At 34.7% G+C, this 10,470-nt stretch overlaps 1 protein-coding gene across 1 annotated transcript in view; it reads left to right on the top strand.

Moving 5' to 3' along the window:
• Positions 1–382: 382 nt before the first annotated feature.
• LOC137621935 (uncharacterized) overlaps positions 383–10,470 on the top strand; it is a 21,970-nt gene continuing 11,882 nt past the window's right edge. The window contains exons 1-2 of the mRNA XM_068352435.1: positions 383–640; positions 9,428–9,484. Coding sequence (XP_068208536.1) covers positions 383–640; positions 9,428–9,484 — 315 coding nt within the window. The remainder of the gene's footprint in view (positions 641–9,427; positions 9,485–10,470) is intronic.

The raw sequence follows: 10,470 nt of genomic DNA, 5'->3' as shown, positions 1-10,470 counted from the left end.
ACAATTTCTTTCCTCACAATAACAGGCCGAGATCATTTCTCAGGAGAAAGTCCTCACGAATTTTCGTCTCCTGCCCGAACAGACATTGTGATTGGAAAGAATTCTTCAAGTCCGAGAATCACCTTACAACCTGCATCTCTCAGTGACAGTGGCAAGCTTTATGCATGTCAAAAATCACAGCTGGTTTAAATCATTGATGCGCAAGTGAGCATTCCAGACAGAGAACCAAAGGCAGATGCAATCATCAATGACTGATCAGCACTTGCAAGTGCCCTAATATACATAATTCAAAGATACTTTACTTCTATGCTCAAGAGGACATCATCGCAAAGTGGAATACTATGGCACCAGTTAGGTCTTCGATGTATACAAGAAATAAAGTATGAAATCTGAGACGAAGTCGAAAAGGGGAAAAGGAAGCAGAAGAAGGGTGACACGAACAAGACACCAAGTAATTGGCAAAGCTTCCTTTGTGATGCAAGCAACAAGACTGCTGTTTCACCACCTTGCGGAGACGTGTGAAGCAGAGACGACAAGCGCAGTCATCGTCACAAAAAGAAAAGATGCTATTAGCAACATAATGAAATCTCTGAAAGCAGTTTCCTTGTTTTGTCAAGAGGAACCTGACACTCGAATATTTGTAAATGCAAAGGATGCATAGACTGATGGAAGAAAATTTATCATTAAGGCCAATGACACTGACGTGCTAGTCGTATAGCTATATCTGTGTTGCAATCCTTATAGAAAATAGGTCTTGAGAAAATGTGAATTGCCTTTGGCCAAGGAGCCAAGATTCATTGAATTTCAATCCATGAGTTAGTCTGCAATAAGGCTTGAGAAAGCTTGAAAGATCCCATCCTTGTATGTTTTCATTGGATGTAACACCGTGTCTGTGTTCCATGAGAAAGAACAGAAATCTGCATGTATTTGATATTGTTTCTGAAATTTTCTCTTATCTCAGCCAGCATTCAACATTGATTTGTGACCTTGACCTGTAGAGGTAGGAGAGATTCGTTGTCCTCATATACGACAGATCAAGCACAGGTGCTAGTATGAACGAAGCAAGACTAGATCTCTTTGCCTGCAAGCAGAGACCATAACTCAATTCCACCAACACACGCAGCCCTCAATGAACATGCAAGGCATTCCTGCTGAAAGGGGTTGATATAGAAAGCAGACTTGGCAGATATGTTGGAAAACACTAACCACTATGACAAAGAGGTGTCGGGAACTACCAAAGTGTTCCTGTAAAAAAGGCAGCAAAGGAAGATGAAAGTGCATACAATCAGCACACCCATACATCTCTCTCTGCCACTGCGTATGTGAACAGTAGCATCTGGAGGACAAGTGGCATGGTTTAATCATCATGGTGCAAATGTTTACGAATTCAAAAACAGACAATCTCGTGTCCATCTAAAATCTTGAAAATATGTCACTTTGCTTCGAAAACAATAGTCTTGAAAACATTTGTGTAATTTTGCTTCATAAATATTAAAATCTACTTCAGTAGGTTTGAAAACATATGAATCCATATCAGCATCATACAAATCGGGCAATTAAAAATACTTCTAAACCAAATTTCAACGTTGGCCGACTAATTTTGCAGCCATCTTGAAAAATGCCGGCCATTTTGGATTTTCAATTGGCTAATCGGTCAGATCTGATCATTATCACTTGGAGCACAATTGTAACAAATTCTAGTGTTTTATTATCATTAGCACGATTCCTCTGAAAAATTGTTTCTATCTCCTGTACTATAAAACTCATTAATGTTTACGAAAAACCTTACATTACTTTGACGATTAACTCACCACCAACCTACTGAATAAATTCTATAGTTATTATTGAAAAAACTTGCAATCCAGTAATAAAGAGATTCATTAATGAGATTTATAATAGTTCAAGAACGATTGTAACAGATGTAAAATGATTATTTCTAGCAAAATTTGGGAAGCTCCACTTCGCCCCGGGAAAATAAGCAGCATACTTTTCTATACCGGATTCACTTTGCAATTCCTGATGTAAAGACCCACTTAAGGAATTTCGAGACATTTTCTTTCAGGGAAATAACGTTACAATTATTATCAACGGACATAAATTTTTTATTTCTTGCAGTTTCCAAAAATGGCTTCCAACTAATGGATACTGCTATTACAAATGTCATGTTAAAATACGGAAATACATCTCAATTCTCGACAAAATTTAAAGATAATATATCATAAAGGTAAAAGGCAAAGGTGCCTGGTTTCAGTTCCAGATTGATCAGAATAGATAGTCACCAGAACGTGAGCCAGGCAAGCCAAAAACCGCACTATGGTGCCCAAACACAGCAGTGGTCTCCCCAGTAAACAGTTTAAACTCACGTTCCCTGTCTGGGATCGATCTGCTGCCATACTAAGCGAACATGTTACCTCTAATACAGTTATGTATATCAGACATACATAACTCGAAGGAACGACAATGATATATTTAATTCTAATCTCGTGTGAAGCTATGAAAAAGCGTAATGTACAGTCACTCATATAGGTTCGTGGATGTCCGGGATTTTGGGAGAAATTTCCATCTCCCCCCTTTTTGGACGACAGGTGTCTGGGAGCGCAAAACCGGTCAAATATTCAACTCGGATTCGCGCTCTCAGACACCTGTTGTCCAGAAAGGGGGTGAAATGGAAATCTCTCTCAAACACCCGGACATCCACAAACTTATATGAGTGACTGTAAAATACATCATAGATAATTGTTACACGGTAAAATAGTACAACAAATTATAAAATGGCAGCAAGAACATATTTGTAAAAGGATCCAGTTGTTTATTTCGTATGCAAATCGTCATAAAGTGCAGTTCCAATGATTTAATGGACCCGCTACTTAACATGCATCTCTCAATCACTTTGTCTAACACGAGTCAGAGATTTAATATCAATTTACACCATGATATAATGAATCAACTTTGCACAAAGCTGCTACTCTCTCTCTCTCTCTCTCTCTCTCTCTCTCTCTCTCTCTCTCTCTCTCTCTCTCTCTCTCTCTCTCTCTCTCTTATATATATATATATATATATATATATATATATATATATATATATATATATATATATATATATATATGTACTGCAAAGTCTGCGATGGAATAGGAAGATTTTATATTATCTTTAGTCCAGGACAGAACAAAACAAGATATAAGGAAAATCAAGGAAGGTTGTATGAGTCAGGTAAACTTGTACATGAAAGATAATTGCAAAGATGGGCAGCAGAACGAAAGAAAGACATTTACGGTGTAATCCGTAAATGTTCTCATATATTTAGCTTTTATTAACTTTATTTCCACTCAAGAACATTACCACAGAATACCAAGATAGGTAGAGGAGGGTACTGTGGAGGGAAGAATTCCAGGAGACGTCACAATACCTCTTGCAGAGGCTCCATAGATAGATAGATAGATAGATAGATAGATAGATAGATAGATAGATAGATTGATAGATAGAGATTTTGTTGACCAAACCATACAATCATTTATTAAAGAACACTTGAAGTCCAAAATACAATATATGAATGCAATATATTTTATACAATCATTGATGAGAAAAAAAATCGATATCACACTGAGTTTCAATAGCCTGTGCAGATAGGAATGGGTCACAGTCAGTCCCGAAGGGTCAATAAAGTCAGCGAATGAGATCATCTACATAAACAAGAGAACAGAGAATAATAGCGCTCATTGATAACTTTGAAAATCAATAGTGAAGCCATAACATGAACACTATATTACCTCAATGGCTTTATCATGCAAAACGAATGTGGGATCTGGCCAGTTTGCTCAGTGCGTGATGAAAATAGGATTAAGTTGGGAAGATTCTGTTTCCGAATTTATCCACACGTGTTAAAGTTACAGATATGGTAATTAATGGCAGGCAATGTTCGCATCACTTGATTTCATCCTCTAATACATAAAAAAGATTTATGTTTATGAAAATCGCATCTTGCTGCTTATTACTATTATCATCATCATTATCACCTCCAACGCCTATTGACGCAATGGGCCTCAGTTAGATTTCACTAGTCGTCTCTATCTTGAGCTTTTAATTCAATACATCTCCCTTCATCATTTCCTACGTCACGTTTCATAGTCATCAGCCATGTAGGCCTGGGCCTTCTAACTCTTCTAGTGCCTCCAGGAGCCCAGTTGAAAGCTTGGTGAACTAATCCACTAAATATGCTTTTGAAAATTTGTTAAATATGAATACTAGCATTGTTATCACTTAATAACCTACAAATTGTTCAGATATCTATGTCCCTCACTCACATGTTTTACACTATTCAATAAATCATGACTTTCTGCGAAACCTCTGCATTTCATTGTTCAACAGAAATGTTTTTCACTTTCTATCAAATTATACATATCAAGATCTGGAAGGTTATATATATATATATTATATATATATATATATATACATATATATATATATATATATATATATATATATATATATATATATATATATATATATATATATATATATATATATACACATATACAGTATACACACACTAGTATACCCGTGCCGTCAAAAGAAACGTTTGTATATTTAGATAGATACGCACACAGATATAGATTTAATCGTTTCCAGTCCCAAACGTTTGTCCTTTAAACTGAGCTCTAATCTTGAAAGAAACAAGTCCTGGATTAAACCCCTTGCATAAAACATGCCCTTAGGTGTCTGCCTTCTAAGAGCAATTCAACACCTTCATCTACCTATCGTTAATAGTATTTGATATCCATGGCTTAAAATAAAGAGTAATCCAATTATTCCAAGAATAAACTGACGTCACAAGAATAAAAGTCAGAGAAGCCAGAACCACGAGATATTTGGATTTTATCATTAAGTTTGTTCGAAGCTTTGGCCGTAATAATATTGGGAAAATAATGGTGTTAACATTTAAAGTCGTTAGCGAACTTTAAAGGCTTTTGTTTTCTAGGGATGGTCATTTGACATATCAGCTTCCTCTTAATCAGAATGTCCGCTTGCAAATATCCATTTCAACATATTTATGAAATCAATGTGGTTTAAATATTTTATTTTAAAATGGAATAGGCTGAGGTACGAGAGTTTCTTAAACCGATTCAAAGCAAATAAAAGAAGATTTTTAGTTATATCAAGAGAATCCTGATGTCTTACAAGAACTTAAGACTGAGGAGGTCTAAATGGATTTCTCCTAAATCCTCGAAGCTTTAAATATAATGCAATTGTTGCAATAAAACTAAAGATTGAAATCCAACGCAAATATTGAAATAGGGTAGAAGAGACTCTTTAGCTATGGTAAGCAGCTCTTCTAAGAGAAGGACACTCCAAAATCAAACCATTGTTCTCTAGTCTTGGGTAGTGCCATAACCTTTGTGCCATGGTCTTCCACTGCCTTGGCTTAGAGTTCTCTTGCTTGTGGGTACACTAGGGCACACTGTTCTCTCTTGTTTCTCCTCCTCCTTGTTTTGTTAAAGGTTTTATAGTTTATATAGGAAATATTTATTTTAAGATTGTTGCTGTTTTCTAAAAAAAATTTTCCTTGTTTCCTTTCCTCACTGGGCTGTTTTCCCTGTTGGAGCCCCTGGGCTTATAGCATCCTGCTTTTCCAACTAGGGCTGCAGCTTAGCAAATAATAATAATAATAATAATAATAATAATAATAATAATAATAATAATAATATAATTGGAGTTTCGAATCCATTGTAAGTGTTTCTTTAGTTCAAAATCAGATGTAAATGTTAGTATCCAAAAAGCTTTAAATTCAATACAAATGCAGAAATATCACAGGTATTTTATATCGAGTTAAACAAAATGTCACTACAGTTCTGAAACTAATCGAAATGATGGAGACATTACTATTTCAAATACAATGCCAATATTTAAATAAAATGGAAATATCACATCCAACGTTAACGTTTGAATTTCAATCGCACTTTGAAAAAAATGTAAACTTAATCGAGTTTCTTATATTTCAGTGCTTAAATAACGCCATCGTTCTTAACCCGTAGCCAATACTGAATCATCCTTGTTGAGTTCAAGTCCTGCAAATATTTCCACTAAATTCTTCTAGGGATGCTGCTGATGGTTGTAAGATTCTGCATAAGTATAATCAAATTCGGTGATAACAACAACAACAACAACAATAATAATAATAAATAATGAAATAAATATTCTCCCTTATATAATAGAGTGAAGTGTCTGGCTATATTTATGAGTATATATTTCTTTCCAGTCACGCACAGCGACATTGCCAGAAGTTTAACTACTTCGGGTAGAGGAGAGTGAGACTAGTCATACCCTGGTGAGATGGGTAGTAGTTAGGAAAGGGGGAGCGGGTGGGAAGGGTTAAATCTGTGTGTGAATATCTATCTCAATATTTAGCCTTCATTTTTGACGGGTCACATACACTAGTAAAATAACGTTAACTAAGATGACAATTATTTATTAATCATATATTTTTTCCTCTTGATTTTTACCATTAATACATCTAAAAACCCAGACTCATATGACCAAACATACGCCTCTTGCCCTGACCTTTGACCTATGTTCCAAATTCATACATTCACTTATTCATTATTCACACCTTGTGGCTCAAATGGGCTCTTGGCACAGTGTCAGCTTATAGGAAGAACATCATTTATGAATTCGTGACGTCAGAAAAAGATCACGATATCTTGAATATAAAGATTTGACACTTCTCTTGTATTCGGAATTTCTTTTTAACTCGTTTCGGAAAAGGCCTTTATCTTTGAGGAGAGTAATGATACAAAATTATATATGCCCCTGAATACACTTACGTGAATGTATATATATATATATATATATATATATATATATATATATATATATATATATATATATATATATATGTGTGTGTGTGTGTGTGTGTGTGTGTGTGTGTTTACAAGAGCCCGCTCTCCATTTACTCCAAAATTATGCCTTTCTGCAGCTCTCCTCTTTTAGTATAGTAATCAAGAAGTTACTGTTACTGGAGGAAAAGAAAAATAAAAGCAAATGTTGCGGGAAGGGGGAGAGGGAGGGGTTGCTGGAGGAGGTACTAAGCAACCTGGAACCGACATCGTCAACAAGTCAATCAAAGAGAAGTTCGTGACGTCAGCGGACATTTGATATATATTCGAAATATATAATAAAAAGAAAAATGGATCATTTACTTAAAAGTGTCACTATTTGTGAATTGTATATTTTATTTGGTAATACTTGACAATAGATCTTATCTTTTTTTGAAGAAACTTTTTACGAGAATGACTATTTTTGCAGCGTATGACTGTTTTTATTGGCGGGAAATTGGCAGGCATCCTTAGGCAGTGGTCAATAGATGGCGTTAGTGTAGCAAAACGTCGTCTGGGAAAACTAGCCATTCTCAAAATAGTTTCTTAAAAAAGATAAACACTTTAATATGATTTATATCATATATTTACCTAATATAACATACACATTTCACAAAAAGTGACAGTTTTGAGTAATTACTCCATTTTTAATTTAGTACAGCATATATTTTGAATATATACCAAACGTACGCTGACGTCGCGAACATCTCTTTGGTTGACTATGTCGACGATGTCGGTTCCCGGTCCCTTAGTACCTCCTTCACCAACCATTCCCCTTCCCCTCCATACGCAACATATTTTGCTAAATTTTTGCTTCCCCAGCATTCAAAGAACCTCCTAATTACTGTGCAAAAAGAGGAGAGCTGCAGGACTGCATAATTTTGGAGTAAATGGAGAGCGTGCTCTTCTAAACAAAATACCATATATATATATATATATATATATATATATATATATATATATATATATATATATATATATATATATTATAATTCTTTTAGTACCTGGATTCTCTCTATACCTCGGGATCAGAGATCGAGGGGGGAATCAACTCAAAGATAAAAGCTTCTGGTCGGCCGGAGAATCGATCCCGAGCCCAAGATATTGAGGTGACAGTGGTATAGATGGTATGTCCTGTGACCTCAGTTTTTTGGGCTTGTCCACGGTCGACCAGAAGCTACTATCTTCAAGTTGACTCCCCCTTGGATCTCTGATCCCGAGGTATAGCGAGAATCCAGATATTAGGAGGAATATAATATATGGCTTATTTGAATATGAAAACCACGTCTAAATGCGTAAATTTATCATATATATATATATATATATATATATATATATATATATATATATATATGAGTATATCTACATGCATATATATAGATATTTGTATATATACATGTGTATATACACATATAAATATTACTAACCACGCTGCAACCCTAATTGGGAGAGCAAAATGTTGCAAACCCAAGGTACTCAGCAGGGACAGCAGTTTAGTTCGAAATGGAAATGGAGAAGAAAAAAAAAACCATATACAATAAATTAAGAAAATGTGCATATCAAAATAATCAACAATGTTAAATAGATAAGTAATATATATACTCCGAAACGAAGCTCATGTCAAATTGCTCAACAGATAAACATTTGCACCAAGTTTGAACTTGATGTTGCACTATCTAATTGGGAAGATCATTCCACAAACTCGCTAAAGCAGGAATAAAACTTTTGGAATACTGTGTAGTAATTAGTCTTATGAGGTAAAAGGCTTGCCTGTTAGCATTAATTGCATACCTTGTGTTGCGTAGTTGATAATATGGTCTTGGAAGATTTAAATGCAGAGGGCGGTCAGAATTATGACAAATCTTTAACACCAAGCACTAAGAGCTAATTGAACGACTGTGTCAGATTAATATCCAAGTCAGGAATAACAAATTTAATAGAAGACATTTTTTTCTCTAAGACAACACAAGGAACAATTCTGAATATGGCAAAATATATGAATTAAAACATTTTTTCGGGATAGGCAGATCTAAAAAAAAAAAATCTTGAAAGACCCAGTATACCGATTTTTTGTGCACTCGAAGAGGAGACACCGCTTATATTTCTCAAAAGTAAAATTTCAGTTGTCACATATCTAAAATTTAAAATGAACCACAAGTATTTAATGAAACGTTGCCGATGAAAAGAACATTCCTTCCCACATTACTCCTACATTAAGGGGTTGGTTGCCTGATGCGCCCTCTCCAATGCCTTCTTTTTAAGGGCAACCTCTCCCAGCACATATCTTCTCTCCTTATCGATCCTTCCGCCCTGACAGGTTTCTTCCAAGGTTCCCTCGTTCTTTTATCACCATCCATACTTAAAATGTGTCCATACCATCTTGTTCGTGACACACATATCATCTCTCTAATCTTTACTCCACCTGCCATTCTTCTTGTTTCTGTAATTTGTATTACGGCTTAACTTCATCTGCCATAACTTACACTAATTTCAGCTAGATCGGTTTTAAGGGATTATGCAATCACATGTCTACCTAAATTCTCTTATTTTTCTCCCAGACGAGGGCCGAAGAATATATTCCCATTAGTGAAAGTGGATCAGAAGAAAGAACAAGGGTAAATGTGTTTCAAGCTCAAATCAAAATAACTTTGTATAGATTGCCCTGAGTAGTAAAGCTTTGCTGATTATGTCGATACACAAACCTTTCACCACATTAAGGTATATCTACTTAGAAAGGGAGACACACACACACACACACACATATATATATATATATATATATATATATATATATATATATATATATATATATATATATATCAGGATAAAGATTTTACTCAGAATTTTCTTAGCTGAAATCTAATTAGTTACCTTGGAAATATAGGAATAAGAATACACTTGTTGTGTCTTTCAAAAATGTGAGTATGATAAGAGAAACTCTTCCTTGAAATGGGGAGAATTTTAAGCCTCGCCCGCCTCGGAAGGAGAGAGTTTTACCTTGGCTTCCACATACATTGATCCGACATGCAGTTGCTCGGTTTCAGCTGCAGGGAATATTGCGCCAGTAGGAAGTTCTGAAGACGCCGCCGATTTCTATCTCGGATCCAGAGGAAGAAGAGATTGTCAAAGGAAATGGATCTCTTCCCTTGGATAAAACTATACGGGGCTGTTTTTTTTACCCTTTGAAAAATTAAATCATGAAATCAAATCGAATAAAACTAAACCTTAGTAATAATATTTTCTTGAAAATAACATGTTTTTTTTTTACCCGTCCAAAAACATTACATTTATTAAATCAAAATGTATAAAACTAAACCGTATTAATAGTATTTTATTGAAAATAACACACTCAACACTAAAGAAAAATAAAACTGCCTTTTCAGTAATATTTTAAACTAAATAAAGTATACTGACAATGTAATAAAATAAACAAAAAATTTACCTTTTCAAAAATTACATTATGAAATCGAAATGTATAAAACTATCCCGTAGTAATAGCATTTTATTGAAAATAAAATACTCAAAGCAAATTAAAACTAAAAAGTGTAGTCTTAGTAGTATTTTATACTAAAAGCATACTGAAAATGTAATCAAATAAAAA

The sequence above is a fragment of the Palaemon carinicauda genome, chromosome 28 (genome assembly GCF_036898095.1).
Source record: "Palaemon carinicauda isolate YSFRI2023 chromosome 28, ASM3689809v2, whole genome shotgun sequence".
Classification (NCBI taxonomy): domain Eukaryota; kingdom Metazoa; phylum Arthropoda; class Malacostraca; order Decapoda; family Palaemonidae; genus Palaemon; species Palaemon carinicauda.
This window is presented reverse-complemented; position numbering and strand designations above follow the sequence as displayed.